The sequence below is a fragment of the Pelodiscus sinensis genome, chromosome 19, assembly GCF_049634645.1.
Source record: "Pelodiscus sinensis isolate JC-2024 chromosome 19, ASM4963464v1, whole genome shotgun sequence".
In the NCBI taxonomy this organism is placed as follows: domain Eukaryota; kingdom Metazoa; phylum Chordata; order Testudines; family Trionychidae; genus Pelodiscus; species Pelodiscus sinensis.
The window spans coordinates 5,933,685-5,950,065 of NC_134729.1; the positions used below are offsets into that span (position 1 = coordinate 5,933,685).

At 46.7% G+C, this 16,381-nt stretch overlaps 1 protein-coding gene across 1 annotated transcript; it reads left to right on the top strand.

Annotated features, from left to right (window-relative positions):
- The first annotated feature begins 11,716 nt into the window (after positions 1-11,716).
- On the top strand, positions 11,717-13,809 carry LOC102453529 (thiol S-methyltransferase TMT1A-like). The gene is made up of 2 exons (XM_006131156.4): positions 11,717-12,220; positions 13,479-13,809. The coding sequence occupies exons 1-2, from the start codon at positions 11,717-11,719 to the stop codon at positions 13,713-13,715; spliced, it is 741 nt and encodes a 246-aa protein (XP_006131218.1). The 3' UTR covers positions 13,716-13,809.
- Positions 13,810-16,381: the final 2,572 nt, after the last annotated feature.

Sequence of the window (16,381 nt, forward strand, 5' to 3'; positions counted from 1 at the left end):
GGATTGGTAGGAATGGTGTCCCTAACCTCTCTTTCTCTGCAAGTGGGAGATAGGGGAGGAATCACGTGAGGATTACCTGTTGTGATCCCTCCCTCTGGGGCATCTGGTATTGGCCACTGTCAGCTGACAGGATACTGGGCTAGATGGACCTTTGGTCTGACCCAGTGTGACCATTCTTATGTTCTTATGTTACAAATCCCACTTGTCCAGGAAAGGGCTTGCAATTTTCCCAGGCACTGCCAGCAAGACTGGAGCCCACATTTATCTCTCCACAGTGAACAGCATGGTAACCTGCTCCCATCCCATCCCTTTCCCTGAAGAGAGATGGCACATTGGAGGGCATGCAGTAGGGTCACATTACTCACACACACCCTACCCCTGCCCAGTTTTCTGTCAGGACTCTCCTGCTGAGCTCTCTCCTGTTTTCTGGAGGCAGCCTGGGGCCAGAGCAGGAGAAGGAAACAAACAGCACCTGCACCAGTAAGCTTCACTCCTTTGGTCCAAAGTCAGGCAGGTGGGTGCAGGAGACTGAGTGTGACTGAGATCAGCTGCCTCCCTTCGCCCCCATCTGAACAAGAGTGGGTGGAGTCCAGTGTTCCCTCTAATCTGGGCTGCAGCACAGCTTCACTGGTGATTAATCAGCCCTGCCCAGTCTGTGAGCTCCATGCACAGAGCCCTGAGCCTCTGACGGGGCAGGGCTGATTAATCACCTGTGAAGCTGTGCTGCCACTCTGGGAACACTGGTGTATATGCCTATCTGCTGTGACCTTCTTTAAACCCATTTACCAGCCATGTGTGGTCCAATGAAAGCTATTACCTCACCCAGCTAGAGTTTTCAGGGCCCTAAGTATCCGCTGGATTCATGGTAAAAAGTTGTCCTCCCCCAAATCTGAAATGACACTTCTCCCAAGCCAGGTGTAGCCAGAGGGCGGTGGGTTGTGGCAAGATGCAGCTCCTGTGTGATAGTGCAAAGCCCACCTTGAGCCACATGCCATGCATGAGGTCCCAAAGCCACTGCAGCAGTGCAGAAGGGTGGCAATACACCACATACTATACCACCCTTACTTCTGCACTGCTGCTGGCAGTGACGTTACCTTCAGAGCTGAGTGCCTGGCCACACTGGTATCAAGTTGCCCAGCAAGTTAATTTGTGCTAGAGCTGAGCTCTGGCATCTCTTTCAATACAAACTAAACACTGGGGAAGGTAGAAGGACTCAGAGATGATGGGGTGAGAGAAGCCCAAGGAGTCACTGGAGGCAAGGATGCCATTTATGAATGTCTGGGGGGCAGTAGTTTGAACTCCCTGGATTTCATACTTGAGATCTGCTTAAAGCTGCACGACCTGGCTCCAGAAGCTGTTCTTAAATGCAACAGAGTTTGAGCTACTTGCAGCTTTGCCTTTGGGGCAGGGCGTTTGTTATAAAAAGAGGAAATCAGGGTGACTAAGAATAACAAAAGGCTGGCATTCCAGAGGATCACTAGATCATCATGAAAACATGATGTGCTTCACTTAAAAGATTGGGTGGGGGGGGGGGAGAGGAGGGAAGAAAACAGTGCTCCTGTATCTAATTCCCATATAAAAAAGTAGAGTTTTCCAGGACCTTGGTAGCCCCTGAATAGAGATAATGCATGAATGGGGAGGAGGGCAGATGGGGTTGTTTCCCCCCCTCCCCATTGGTGCATGGCTTGTACTGAATATGCTCAGTAACACTGCTGAAGCCTCGGTCTTCAGTTTGCCCCCATCCATGCTTTCATTCTCTCCTCTCCTACCCCCGCACCAAAATCTGAAATGGCACCCCTGGTTGGAGACCAGGAGTGATGGGAGAGCACCAAAATACAAGTTTGCCCAGGGTGCAATTTTCCCTAAGCCCTGCTCTGGGTAGAAAGGAGAACAGAAAACTAAATACAATGGGTTTCAAGAAGGCAGACTTTAGCAAACTCAGGAAGTTGGTAAGTAAGATCTCATGGGAAGCAAGTCTAAGGATAAACAACTGAAGACAGTTAGCAGTTTTTCAAAGACACATTAAGGGCACAAGAGCAATTTGGTAGGAAAGAGAGGAAGTATGGCAAGAGACCACCTTGGCTTAACCAGGAGACATTCAATGATCTAAAAAATGAAGTGTCTGGTTATTTATTTGGGGTAGAAATAACTGTGGAAGGACCAAGGAAAGAACCTGGAAATGGGGAGGGAGGAAGGGGAGGATGAAAACCTTGGAGGGGAGAGGAGAGGCTCAGGGCTGGGGCTGGGAGTGATGCCTGGATCTGATGGTTCCTCTGTGTCATGTGTGGGGACTTCAGCGACCATAGCAGAGGCAGGGAGGCTGGGGCAGAAGCAAGAGGAGGGGCCGGAGCAGGGTCAGGCATGGGAGGAGGGGCAGGGGCTGGTGTGGAAGAAGGGGCAGGACCAGGAACTGGGGCAGGAGCAGGAGCAGCAGCAGCAGCAGCATGAGCTGGCTACGGGTGGGTGAAGAGAGCCTGCATGGCCATGCACATGTTGCATCCCTGCTATAGCAACTCCATCCAGGTCTCTCTCTGCCACTGTGTGTCCTCCCGGACCTTTTGGACCAGCGTCTCATGCAGGACTTGGAGTATGGAGATATGCTCCCACATCAGTTTTTCCTGGGTTCTCTGGCACCTACAGCTCCCCTGCAACGTTCTTGCAAGCAAGTTAAGGGAATGTGGATTGGATAAATGGATGCTAAGATGGATAGAAAGCTGGCTGGAAGGTCTGGCCCAGTGGGTTGATATCAGGATGGCGGCTGGTTTCTAGCCGAGTGCCCCAACGTTTGGTTCTGGGACTGGTTTTGTTCAACATCTTTATTAATGAATGACCTGGATGAGGGGATGGATTGCACCCTCAGCAAGTTTGCGAATGACACTAAGCTAGTGGGGAGAGGTAGACATGCTGGAGGGAAGGGAGAGAGTCCAGAGTGACTTAGACAAGTTGGGCCACAAGAAATCTGATGAGGTTCAACAAGGACAAGTGTAGAGCCCTGCACTTGGGAAGGAAGAATCCCAGGCATTATTACAGGCTGGAGACCAACTGGCTAAGTAGCAGTTCTGTAGAAAAGGACCTGGGGATTACAGTGGATGAGAAGCTGGACATCAGTCAACAGTGTGCCCTTGTAGCCAAGAAGGCTATTGGCATACTCGGTTGCATTAAGAGGAGCATTGCCAGTTGATCCAGAGATGTGATTATTCCTCTTTACTCGGCTCTTGTGAGGCCACATTGTAGCCAGACAGGAAACCCCCTGTAACATCCATTTTTGCTTGCCTGGCGCATACAGGGCACACAGAGCAGAAGGCCCAGGCTGTGTGACCGTGAATGGCTGTAAACAGAGATATGCCAATTGCTGACCAAGAGGCTGCCAAGGAGTGTCCTTGACTTAACCCATATTGATACAAACACACAGCCGTCCGCGGGGGGAGGAATCTCTCGCCCAGTAAAAAAAAATGTCTAGTACTCACAATTTAGTTATCTCTCTTGCAAGTGTAAATTAACTTGAAACTTGCTTGTAAGAACTGGCGCCACAAAACGGACCAGTACAATTCGGCATCTTAGATAAGAAAGAGGATACGGGCCCCCAGAGGTATATAGATGGGTCCAGCAGCACATTTTCTCTGAGTGTCAATCTACCATCTATCTGCTGGTCGGATTAGGTGTTTGATCTCCCAAGGTTCCAGAGGGGACGCCCACCTCGTATTCGTCTTTCCTAGGATTTGAGAGACCGGCCCTGGCCTGACACGCTGGAGTCGAGAGGCACAGAAAGGGGTAAAAATTGTACCTGGATGTGGTCCTTTGTCTTAAGTGTACACATAGACTTAGAGCTCTTTAAAGATTAAGCTGTCACTTGGTACCATTATTTCTATTTTCTATCTTTATTTTCTTTGTAACCATTTTTAAAATCTGTATTTGTTAACAGTTAAGAAAGAGAGCAATAGCCATTGTAACCATATGCTTTTATAAGTCTTTTAATAAACCTGTAACTGTTTAAGCTTTAACCTGACTCCTTCAGTTGCTGTAATAGAACCAAGCACAATTTAAAAGAACTTCAGCCGGTCATAAAGGGACAGGCATAGGAAGAGCTTGGGCGTTTGGATCTGTGTCACTCCCAGGTGACAAGATCCGTTGGGGCACCTTTTCAGCCTTTCCTAGGCTGCCCTCTGCGAAGGAACCCCTGTGTTCTAGCAGCTAAAATCTAAGGTGTAATAAGCTCTTCCTATATAACGGGGCGTCTGTTGGCCTGCTGGCCACCCTCTGCGACGGGACCCCGGTCCTAGCAGTAAAGACACGGACGTTAAACGTTTTCTCGGAAACATACACAAACACACACTGCCCTGACCGTCGGCTGACACACATCTGGAGTATTGTGTCCAGATCTGGGCCCCCAGTTACAGAAAGGTTGTGGACGCATTGGAGAGAGTCCAGCGGAGGGCAACCAAAATGATTATGGGGCTGGAGCATATGACCTATGAGGAGAGGCTGAGGGAGTTAGGTCTATTTAGTCTGCAGAAGCGAAGAGTGAGGGGAGATTTGATAGCAGCCTTCAACTTCCTGAAGGGAGGTTCCAAACAGGCTGGAGAAAGGCTATTCACAGTAGTGATGGATGGCAGAACAAGGAATAATGGTCTCAAGTTGCGGTGGGAGAGGTCCAGGTTGGATATTAGGAAAAACTATTTTACTAGGAGGGTGGTGAAGCACTGGAATGGGTTATCTAGGGAAGTAGTGGAGTCTCCATCCCTAGAGGTGTTTAAGTCCTGGCTTGACAAAGTCCTGGCTGGGTTGATTTAATTTGGATTGGTCCTGCCTTGGGCATGGGGCTGGACTTGATGGCCTTCTAAGGTCTCTTCCAGCCCTGTGATTCTGTTTTTCTTCAGCAAATTATTTCTCCCAGATTTCACTGCCCAGGCTGGATGCTGTGGTATCACTGGTAGAGGGAAAGTTCTGACAGTGTTCACCATTCCCTGGACATGCAGCGAGATCCCTATGTACAGCATGGCCTCCCTGCATGTATTTAAGAGATGTGACAACTAAAGTGTTGTGAAATCAGGGCAATGATCTGATTTTCTATCTGCCAGACATCAAAAGTTGGCTTCTAGCAGCGGGCACATTAATAATTGGATGTTCTCATGGAAGTGAAAAGACTTTGCTTATGTAGCAGTCTTCATACTGAAGGATCCTGTAAGAACCCTTGTTAACAAAATCCATGGTATTTTCAAACAGTCTAAAGTGTCTCCTGGATCATATGATTAGACCATCTACAAAAAACAACCACATGTAAAAAAGGCTTAGATCAACAGGAAGATAAACAGGAAGTTGTTGTAGTTCAGAGTGTGTATTTAAACAGTTGTGAGCTCCAAAATATAATATTCAGGCTACTGGCACATGACAGAAATAGTGGATTTTGGCTCACACTGAAGAAAACTGATGTAAATGCTCTTTAAATCTTCAGTTAGTCTATAAGGTGCCACAGGACTCCTCGTCGCTTTTGCAGATTCAGACTAACACGGCTACCCCTCTGATACTTGGCTCTTTAAATCAATATCTGTATTTACATGTTAAAATTGGTTTCTGCTTAGGAATTACTTTAAAGAGGAAAATGTTGAGACAGAATGACACAGCAAGTAGCAGAAAATACTAAACGCCAGCACTCCTGAACTCTTTCGGCTCTGCACTCATTCACTGCAAGATCTTAAGCCAGCGGTGGACACCTGCAGCCCACTGAGGTTCTATATGTGGCTCTGAGATATTTTGTGTACCATTGTCTAGGTGCAGGGTTGCCAGGTTCCACTGGTTTCAGTACACATTTTTTTTCTTGCCAATATTACTGAGGTGACAGGCATATAAAACAAGGGCATGTGAGGCAAGGTGCTTGCTTATTGCACACAATACTGACTGTAAGATCCTTGTGCTCCTTCTTCAGCCAATCCAAGTGCTACGATTCAGTCAGCACACCCCACAAATTATTGGTACACAAGCACACTTAGCAAAACTACCCTATCCCAGGAGACTGTCTTGGTTACAACAATTTAGTAGCCCAATAAGATGAAGGGTCATATATGCAGCACACCCACTAATCTCAGTTACTCATTGACTCATAGACTCAAAGGTCAGAAGGGACCATTATGATCATCTAGTCTGACCCCCTTCACAGTGCAGGCCACAGAATCTCACCCACCCACCGCTAGAATAATCCTCTCACCTATATCTCACATATTTGTAAGCAGGGGCTGAACTGCTGCTTGCTGTCAGCCAGCTGAAAGGAGGGGTGGGTGTGCCCACTACAGTTGTTTAGCTCTACAAGGTAATTAACTGTTAACTGTTGACATGTAAATACTGCTCAGGAGAGAATCCAAGGTGTGGCTATGTAAATCCCATTCAGCCAGGGCTGATGGAGGGTCAGTGTTGGAATGGAATGTGGAGAATTGTATATAATTTGGGACTGTTGTGGGGGTCACTAATCATGCTACCCCTAAATGTGGGAACTGTCAAACGTGCCACCAGTGCTTGCAGGAGAGACACCACCATCATGGTAAGAGGTCTCGGAAGAACAAGCCTCCCCCCTTCCAGAGTTGAGTGAACAGAGCTGGGGGAAAGGGTTAAAGGACTTGAGTCAGCCTGCTTCACACCTACCAGGTGTGAGCTGTAAGACTGGCCCAGCCTGCACCTTTCCCCCTTTGTTTTAAGGACAGACCTAAAGCAGACTCCCTGAGGAGTCTTTTTGTTTGCTAGTCCGGTGAAAGCTGGATTCATTTGAGAGCTGAAATCACTGGTTTGGCTGAGAGTTGAAATCACTGAGCTGAAATCACTGGTTTGGCTGAGAGCCAGACCTACTGCAGCCAGTAGAGTGGCAGCAGGCGAGGAGCGGCGACTAGCGGCGTGGCGTGGCGCGGCGGCAGGCGAAGAGCGGCCATCAGCGGTGTGGTGTGGTGCGACGGTGGACAAGGAGCGGCCATTAGTGGCGTGGCATGGAGCGGCGGCAGGCGAGGAGCGGCCATTAGCGGTGTGGCATGGAGCGGCGGCAGGCGAGGAGCGGCGACAGGTGCCCAGTGGAGTGTCCAGAGGTGTGGGACGAGACAGCTGGTGAAGCATAGCGGAGTTTTGTATAAGGTGCCCCCTATCTATCTCCCCACCCCCATCTCTACCCAGGTTGGGAGGTGAAACCCTGCGGGTGAACCTTGGGACTCTGGGTGGCACAGAGACTTGTGGGGACAGAGACTTGTGGGGAGTCGGTGGACTTCGGGCGAATCTTGGCCGGGGTGGGGGCTCATGTTTGGGTTATGAACTCTGTTTGTGGTGTTTTCCCCAAGCTAATGCCGTATGAATTCTTCCTCTGTTTCATTAAATGTTCTTTTCCTACACTCAGACTCAGTGCTTGCGAGTGGGGAAGCATTGCCTCTCAGAGGCGCCCAGGGGTGCGTGAATTTCCCAGATCACTGGGTGGGGGCTCGAGCCGGTTCTTTGTGAGATTGACCCCAAGATATTGAACCCAGCCCTGGTTCCTGCCAGGCCTACCCTTCAAAATAGTTTGAAGACCCCAAGATGCAGAGAATCCTCCAGCTGTGATCTGTGCCCCATGCTACAGAGGAAGGCGAAAAACCTCCAGGGCCTCTGCCAATCTACCCTGGAGGAAAATTCCTTCCTGACCCCAAATATGGCGATCAGCTAAACCCTGAGCATGTGGGCAAGACTCACCAGCCAGACACCCAGAAAGTTCTCTATCATCCCTCCATTGACCTATTTCCCACTGATAATGAATGGTCAAGTCCAGTCACTTCACCTCTCTGTACCATCATTATATTCCATCTATATACATCCCTCCTGGGCACTGAAGGAAAAAGGAGCTAGTTAGTAAAGTGCTTTGAAAAAAATGCAACCTACTAAAACCCATTTCTATGCAGGAAAAGGGCATGCTTGATTTTGGGGGCAGCAGCAATATCTTCTATAGTTAAAGATGTTGGGATAGCATCTCCTGAAGAAAATGCAGCCAAGAAATTTTCATTAGAACATCAACATAATACTTGTCTCAAGCTAGAGTCCACTAATGTGGAGTGAGTATGTTTTGGCATAGCTCTGTGGCTGCAGCTTATAAGAAATGCAAGAGTAACAGAACGCCCCAACCACTGATGTGACTATTTCTTCCACACCATTGTTAGCTTGGTCAGGTCCCAACTCTCCTCTTTGCATACAGCAATGCTGCTAATTATGCTCCTACAGCAGTTTTGTGCCCTGCTAATATGTTCACCTTTGTTCCTGAGACTTAAAGACCTCATTTGCAGCAAGAAGATTTTTTCCCACCTGACACGACCTCTGATTAGAAAAAGGAACTCTTGAATAGTCTGCTGGGCTACGTCTAGACTGGCATGATTTTCCGCAAATGCTTTTAACGGAAAAGTTTTCCATTAAAAGCATTTGCGGAAAAGAGCGTCTAGATTGGCACGGGGGGGGGGGGGGGGGAAGGATTGGGGTGCTGAGCAAGCTGCAGGTTTGTGGATGTGAGGATGCAGGAGTTTGGATTGGGATGTATGATGGGGCTCAGGACAAAGGGGTTGGGAGTATGATGGGCTCAGGACATAGATTTGCAGTGTGTGGATGGAGCAGAAGTGTTGTGGCATAACTGGAGATGTGGGGGTGCAGGAGTTTGGGGATGTGAGGGGCTCAGGGCAGGGGGTTCAAGTGTATGATAGGCTCAGGGTTGGGGGCTTTGTGGGGGTGCAGGACTATTATGATGCCGTGGCCAGATGGGGACTTGGACCCAATTAGGGGCTTGTTGTCCAGGCTTTGTTTTTAAATAAAATATTATGTCCAAAATGTTTGAGCATTGTCTTTTTTTATGGAAGAGGTGGGAAACCTGTTTTGGGTCAGGAGCCAGTGACCCACAGAAAAATCAGTTGGGGATCACACCAGTGAGATACAAAAAAACCCCTCCAAAAACCCCCAAGCCTCACAGATGTAACCCCAACTGACACACCTCACTCTGCTGGCACACCATCCCCATGGTGATGGGAGGGTAGGTAGGACTGAGGTTCAAGGCCTCAGGCCAGATTAACTCTTCTGGGGTTCCAGGGTTAGTGGATTTTGTCCCACAGCTGTGCACCAGACCCAGCTTCTCAGGAAGCACACTCGCTGTGGTGGAGAGGCAAGGAGCGGCATGTGTGCTTCCTGAGAAACCAGAACTGGCGTGCAGTTGCAGGACTTCCTCCCCATGCTGCAGGAAGCCGGAGTTAGCTCCACTTTCACAGGAGGTTGTAGTGCCAGCATAGGATCCTCATTGGGAATACGGAAAGCAAGGGGGCACTGAGATCACCTCGCAATCAGCTGGCTGTGACCCCGCAATTGACCAGTTGATCATAATCAACTGGTTGGTGACCACAGGATTAATGCTCAACTACACGCATTTCCCCTTCTCCCCTCCACCAGTAAATTTGTAGAGGGCTGGCCAACAGCCTGGCTCAGTCCCCACTCATGCTGGGTCTGGGAAGCTATCCACACTGTGGCTCTGCATTCAAAGTATTTTATGAGACAGCAAGCAGGCAGCCTGGCTCAGCCCCAGCTCATGCTGGATCCCGGGGGCTACCCCTGCTGCAGCTCTGCATTCAAAGGAGCAGAGCATCCTGCATTTTAGGAGCTAGCAGGCGGGTAGGCTGCCTGTCAGACAAGCAGGCAGTAGGTGGTAGCTCCTGGGAGCTGGCGCAAACCAGAACCAAGGCAGGCTGCCTACCCACCAGTTTCTAAAATATCTTTTCTACAGAGCTGTAGCAGAAGTAGCCCCCAGGATCTGGCAGAAGCCGGGTTGTCTGCCTGCCTAGCTCCTAAAATACTTTGAATGCAGAGCTGCAGCTCTTAGGCTGGGAATTGGCAGTGGGACAGAACGGGTGGGAGGGGCTGGATAGAACGGTTAACCATGGCTAACCATTATCCAACAAGCATCACCCGTTCTTGTGATGCTTTGTTCACATCCCTATGGGAAACCCTGGTTTAATTGACGAGGAGTCCTGTGGCACCTTATAGACTAACTGAAGTGTAGGAGCATGCATCTGACGAAGTGGGTCTTTGCCCACGAAAGCTTATGCTCCTACACTTCAGTTAGTCTATAAGGTGCCACAGGACTCCTCGTCGCTTTTGCAGATTCAGACTAACACGGCTACCCCTCTGATACTTGACACCTGGTTTAATTGTCTCCTCTCTGACAAAAATGGAAAAGGGACTTGAATAGGGTTGCCCAGCTCTGGAAAGTTCTTTAACCAATGAGCCAGTCTAACCATATTCTGATGTAGGCGTCCCTCCTGGTGAAGCTGTTCCACTGTGGCAAAATAACAAGAGTAGTTGGGACATGGAACTAGATCCTGGAGGGGTGTGTGCAGGGGCTGGGATTATATCCCCACTTCACCCCTTAACCCAAACCCTTCCCCCACCTCTTCCTGGCTTTTCTTCACCCTCATTCCACCCCTTCTCTCAAGGCCTCTCCCCCAGTGATGTAGAATAAGGGATTGGTGGGACCTTCCCCCCTTACTCACCAGCTGTGGCAAGTGGAGCAACCAAGCCCAGGCCACTCTGCTCCTTTGGCTCCCAGGTGTGTCACTTGGGGGAGGGGATTCGGAGTAAGAAGTAGGACTGCCCTAGCAGTGTATCAAGGGGTAACGGTAGTTCGAATTAGAGATCCTAATTCGAAGTACCTACTCTGTGCCGCGTGTAGCCGCGGTCACGGAGTCCACAGTAAGGGGGATTTTAAAATGGTGGCGCCCGGCAAGATGCAAATGAAGCCCAGGATATTTAAATCCTGGGCTTCATTTGCAACTTTGAATGCCTACATTAGCCACCCTAGTTCGAACTAGGGTGGCAGTGTAGACATACCCCGTTAGCAAGAAGCAGAGCCATGCAACTGGGAGCTGGGGAGAGCACAATGGGCTGACGTCTCCCACCTCTCAAGCCTCATCCCCTGAGTGACATGGCCTGGGACATTAGCAGAGGGCCTGGTGCCAGCAGCAGGAATTGGGTCTGCCCCCACATGCGACAACGGCAGGAAGTGGAGCAACCTGGCCCCAGCCCACTCCCCTTCACTAGGTCCCAGCTGCATCCCACTGCCAATAAGTGTGGGGGAGCAAGCTGCAGTCCTTCCCCAAAATTCCCTCCCCATGAAAGACATGGGTGGGAGCTGAGGAAGGGAAGTAGACCGGGGCTGGCTCACTCCACTTCCCCCAGCTAGTGAGTGTAGAGGTTGGCTCAATCCCTGCAGCTGGCCCCACAATACCCACTAGGACCCTGATGCAATCTGAGCCTTGCATGTCCCTCCCCCCACAAAAGCAGAGGGCCTGGGGTGATTGCCCCAAGCCTTCCTATGGACAGGACGTCTCTGGCATAACACTGAAAATTAGACAGGGCTGCTTTAAGAGAGGTGTGACACTTAACATGAAACTGGTTAAACATTAAGCTTTTTAGGGATTCGCAGTGGCTGCATCAATCAAGTTCCATACTGCAGCTTCCAGCCTGTGGCAGTTGTTCTTACGGAAGCGGCTGGTCTCTTTTTCCTCACATTTCAGCCAGGACATTTGCACTGGATTTTGAAGCTAGCTGTAGAAGCCCACTGGAGACATCTAGCTCAGTACAAAGAGCAGAAAATAATCCCAAGAGCAAACAGAGCCACTTCATAGCCTCACTCTGCATTCTGCCTAAATAAGAAAGCTCTTCTCAAGGCAGAGCCCACTGAGAAGTGAGAATGGCAAAGGCAGGGATTCTGTTTCTCCGGGTTTGCGTGCAGCTGCTTGCTCTGCCCATATACCTGCTATCATTCCTAGGTATATGGGATCCATTCTGCAAGAAGATATTCTTTCCCTTTTTCATAGAGAAGTTAACTGCAAGTTACAACCGGAAGGCATCAAGGCACAAACAAGAGCTGTTCTCCAACTTGCAGGAATTTGCAGGACCTTCAGGGGAACTGACTTTGTTGGAGATTGGGACTGGCACTGGTGCCAACTTCCAATTCTACCCATTTGGCTGCAAAATCACCTGCACTGACACAAACCTCAACTTCCAGCATGGTCTCTCCAAGAGCATGTCCCAGAACCAGCACCTCCAATTTCAACGCTTCCTGGTGGTTCCAGGGGAGGACTTGAATCAAGTGGCAGACAGTTCTATGGATGCAGTGGTTTGCACCCTGGTCCTGTGCTCAGTGCAAAGCATAGAGAGGGTCTTGAAAGAAGTTTTGAGAGTACTCAGGCCCGTGAGTATTTAAGAAAAGATATGTCCTATATTATAATATATTTTACAGCCATTGGACTAGATTCAACAATGATATTCAGTTTTTTGCTTCTGGAAATGCAAAACTGCCACAAACCTTGTTTATTTGCCCAATTAAATTGGATTTATACCCACTTTGCATGCCAAAGAGGTACAAAGTAGTAGGCGCATACTGGTTATTTTGCCCCATTATTCCTAGCCACCTGTGTATTGGGCATTTAAATCCCACTCATTGGGACACATGCAATTTAAGGAAGATTTTTTTCCCCTGCAAAGGACCTTTTCTCTCTCTCTCTTTCTCTCTCTTTTTTTTTTTTTTAAGTAAAGGAAGTTCTCAATTCAGCAGAGTGAAAAATCCTGTATCAATTAACACTACCCCCATCCCAAAGTATTTACGTTTTACACAGGAGATATTAAAATATGAGTTATTCCCGTCTACCCCAAATATGGATAAAATAGTAAGTCAGTGAAGCTTAAGGTTTTAGGATGTTATAGGTGAAATAGAGCATTTCTAGACAGCATGATTCCATGGACAGGCAACCTCAGTTCTGCTAGTCAGGAGAGCTAAGTGGCAGAACATGGCATAGCGCCGAATCACTATGTCATCTTGGGCAAATCACTTAAAATACAAAAAGAAGGGTTGATCCCATTGAAATAAGCATTCCTTTAATTCCATTCCTTGTATTTATTTGCTCAACTTTCTGAAAAGCATTCTAGCCTGGTTAAAACTCCCTGGTTCTGATTCTCAACTGCTCCATTCCTGTGCTAGCATTTCAACCTTAATGGTGGGATTTAAGGGACCTAACATTCCCAATTCATTTTAATGGGATTTAAGCATCTCTCTCACTCTCTCAGGCTACTATGAAAACCATGCCCTAGTAGTTTCACTCCGAACAAAAACACTAAGTATTGAATACTGTCAAAGATAAAGAACTAAAGAAATCAGATTTTAAACAAACACATATTTTGTCTTTTTAGAAAGTATTGATATGGATTTTAAACACCTGTGCAAAAATATGTAATTTTCTGTTCATTTTGAAATATACAGGATTAAAAGAGCAATTGGGGAAAAGGATAACTTTGATGATAACTTTGCAGAGAAGCCTCAATTCTAAATGAATAAAATTCCTGAGGGAGAAAAGAAGAGAAAATGAGTTTTAAGAGCAGAGAAAAAAGTTATGCAAATTGCATTATCAGTCCCCTTGTTTCTAAAATATTTCTAAATTGTTTTGTTTCCACAGGGTGGAGCTTTCTATTTCTTAGAACATGTGGCTGCAGATTGTTCAAGCTGGTGCTATTTTTGGCAGGAAGTCTATTATCCAACTTGGAAACTTGTGTTTGCTGGATGCTGCCTGACAAGAGAGACCTGGAAAAGCCTTGAACAGGCCAAGTTTTCAGAAATAAAGTTACGGCACATACAAATGCCATTATACTGGACTCCAGTTCAGTCTCATATAATTGGATATGCTATAAAATAATTTTGTGCTGTGATGTTTGCACTTCTTAATATTTGTATAAATCATCTAATTAATTTACTCACATCTACATGTTTTGTTAGTCTATAAAGTGCTACCAGACCTTTTTTTTTTCCTGTACAGACTAACTCAGCTACCCTGAAGCTTCTGAACATAATTAATGGCCCCTCTTAAATAGCAAAAAATCTCAAAGGGATAGCCATGTTAGTCTGTAACTTTAGAAACAAGAAGTAGTTGTGTGGCACCTTCGAGATTAACAAAAACATCCAGGATCATGAGTTTTTGTGGGTAAAACCCACTTCATCAGATGAGCTGGAGTAGAAATAACAGAATTGAAGATAGATAGATAGATAGATAGATAGATAGATAGATAGATAGATAGATAGATAGATAGATAGATAGATAGATAGATAGATAGATAGATAGATAGATAGATAATCAGCAAAAGTAGTACCTGTCAATTGTAGGATATCAAAAGCTATGAATGGGACACATGCAGTCCACTTAATTAGCTTCATTAACACGGGTCCTACAATTGACAGGTACTACTTTTGCTGTTATAGATTGTTATTTCCACTCCAACTCATCTGATGAAGTGGGTTTTACCCACAAACGCTCATGATCCTATGTATTTTTGTTAGTCTCTAAGGCTACGTCTAGACTGCAAGCCTCTTTCGAAAGAGGCTTTTTCAAAAGATACCTGGCTTTTTCGAAAGACAAGGCTGCAAGTGAGTTAGAGATAGGAGTGCAAAATGGGGAACAATCCAAGTATCTACACATCTTTAGAAATAAACATTCTACATACAGGTTGTGTGCAGGTCAATTATTATAATCTGGGACATTAAGTTTCAGTTTGTGTTGAAGTACCACAGAATTCTGCCTAGGCCACGTTTTATAAAACTGTCCCTTCCAGCATGCTGGGCGCACACACACAAAAACTGGAAAACCTTTCTTCTTAGTTTTACCAACAGTGATATTGATGAAAACATGATCTCAGAAAGGCTGTCTCTATTAGCCTTTTTTGACAGTTCTACCTCACTATTGAACTGCCCCATTTATAGCAATAATTGTTATAGATAGGGCACGAGCATTTTCATCAGGTTTTGTCTCATCCAAACCTGCTGAAAGCAAGTCTAAATACAAAGGACAGTGTTTCTCAAAGTGGTCTGTGGATTCACTCTGAGAAACCTGCTAACTGGCAGCTCCAGATCATTTATTTACTGGCTCTGCAGCCACAGGGTCTTGCAGCTCCAGTTTGCCATTTGCAGCCAAGGAAAGCCCGCTGGTCTCTTGCTACATTTAAAATGCAGAGCCACAGCACAGTTAGCTCCTGGAGCTGGACTGAGCGCTACTTGATTAGCTGATTAACTGCAATTTAACATCCCTATCAGACAATCACTAGTCTATTTTCACCACCAAAAAGTAATTGTGAGACAAGAGTGAAAATAAAGCGTTTGGTGGGAATTGCTTTCTATAAAGACACATCTTTATTTCCACCTTCTATCTGGGTAACGCAGCTCCTCTCTCTCCTGCCTTGGCTTTGAACTAGTAGTTTGCTTTTACTCATCATAGGTTGGAAGGTAGGTACTTGACCCAGATAATATATAACCCCAATTCAACTGTAAACAGTTATTGGCTAGACTAGTATGTAATTTTCTATAATATTAACACTTCCTCGCTCTTTTCACAAATTATCAAGCTATCTCATGCCATTCATATTGCTGAGGCTGTAGTCTAATCAATTTAACTATAACTTTGCTACAACACTAGCATGTTGGAATTTTTTAAGTCTGTGTCTACCATTTTGTAAGATATTTTTACATTACTCATTACACAACCAATCAAATGATTCAGAAATAATATTGTGAATCAACACTGACAAAATTAATGTCTAAAGCAGAGGGGTTCTAAAGGGAATGGCTTAATTTAACCAGTAAGAAAGGAAATACTAATCGAAATTATTAAACAGCGTAAGCGCTTTAACTTTCTTATGTTAGTTTACCAAACTTCATTTTAAACAAAATAAAATATTAATTTATGTACAACACAAAAGGTTTCAATATTGTCTTTATTTATGGTAGGGGTGGGGAAATTTTTTGGCGTCAAAGGCTAAAATCAGAAATATCAGTCAGGAACCACACGTATGAGAAGCAAAAAAAAAAAAAAAGCCACAAAAACACAACAACCCACCTTCTCCAAAAATCCCCAAATCTCACTGATGTTGCCTCCAAATGAAACATCTCCCTCCCCTGGCACTCCAGCCTCATGGGTGGGGGAGGGACAGGGAGGGCTGAGCTTCAGGGCTTCCCATAAGCCAGATGAACTCTTCTGGGATTCTGATTTTGTGGACCCCACTGTGCTCTGTGGTGGGGTCAAAAAAGAGGGGTTCAGTATACGAGACAGGGCTGCAAGTGAGTTATATAGAGATAGGAGTACAAAATCTGGGTGGAAGTTTGGGTCCAAGGGGGGATGAGAGTGCAAGTCTGGGAGGGAAGTAGGGTGCAGGAGCAGTCTGGGAGTAGAGTGTCTGGCTGGGGGGAAGTGGCAAAAGCAAAGGTGGGTGCAGGAATAGAATGGGGATAGAGTGTCTGAGTGAGGGGAGGATGCAGGAGCAGGCTGGGAGTATGGAGCCTCAGCAGAGGTGGGGTTGCAGTGTCTGGGTACAAGGG

Bases quoted from the DNA above. Each gene is read 5' to 3' on its own strand.
- LOC102453529 (XM_006131156.4), top strand. From the start codon at position 11,717: ATGGCAAAGGCAGGGATTCTGTTTCTCCGGGTTTGCGTGCAGCTGCTT. The intron at 12,221-13,478 runs GTGAGTATTTAA...TTGTTTCCACAG, and splicing joins TTTTGAGAGTACTCAGGCCC to GGTGGAGCTTTCTATTTCTT.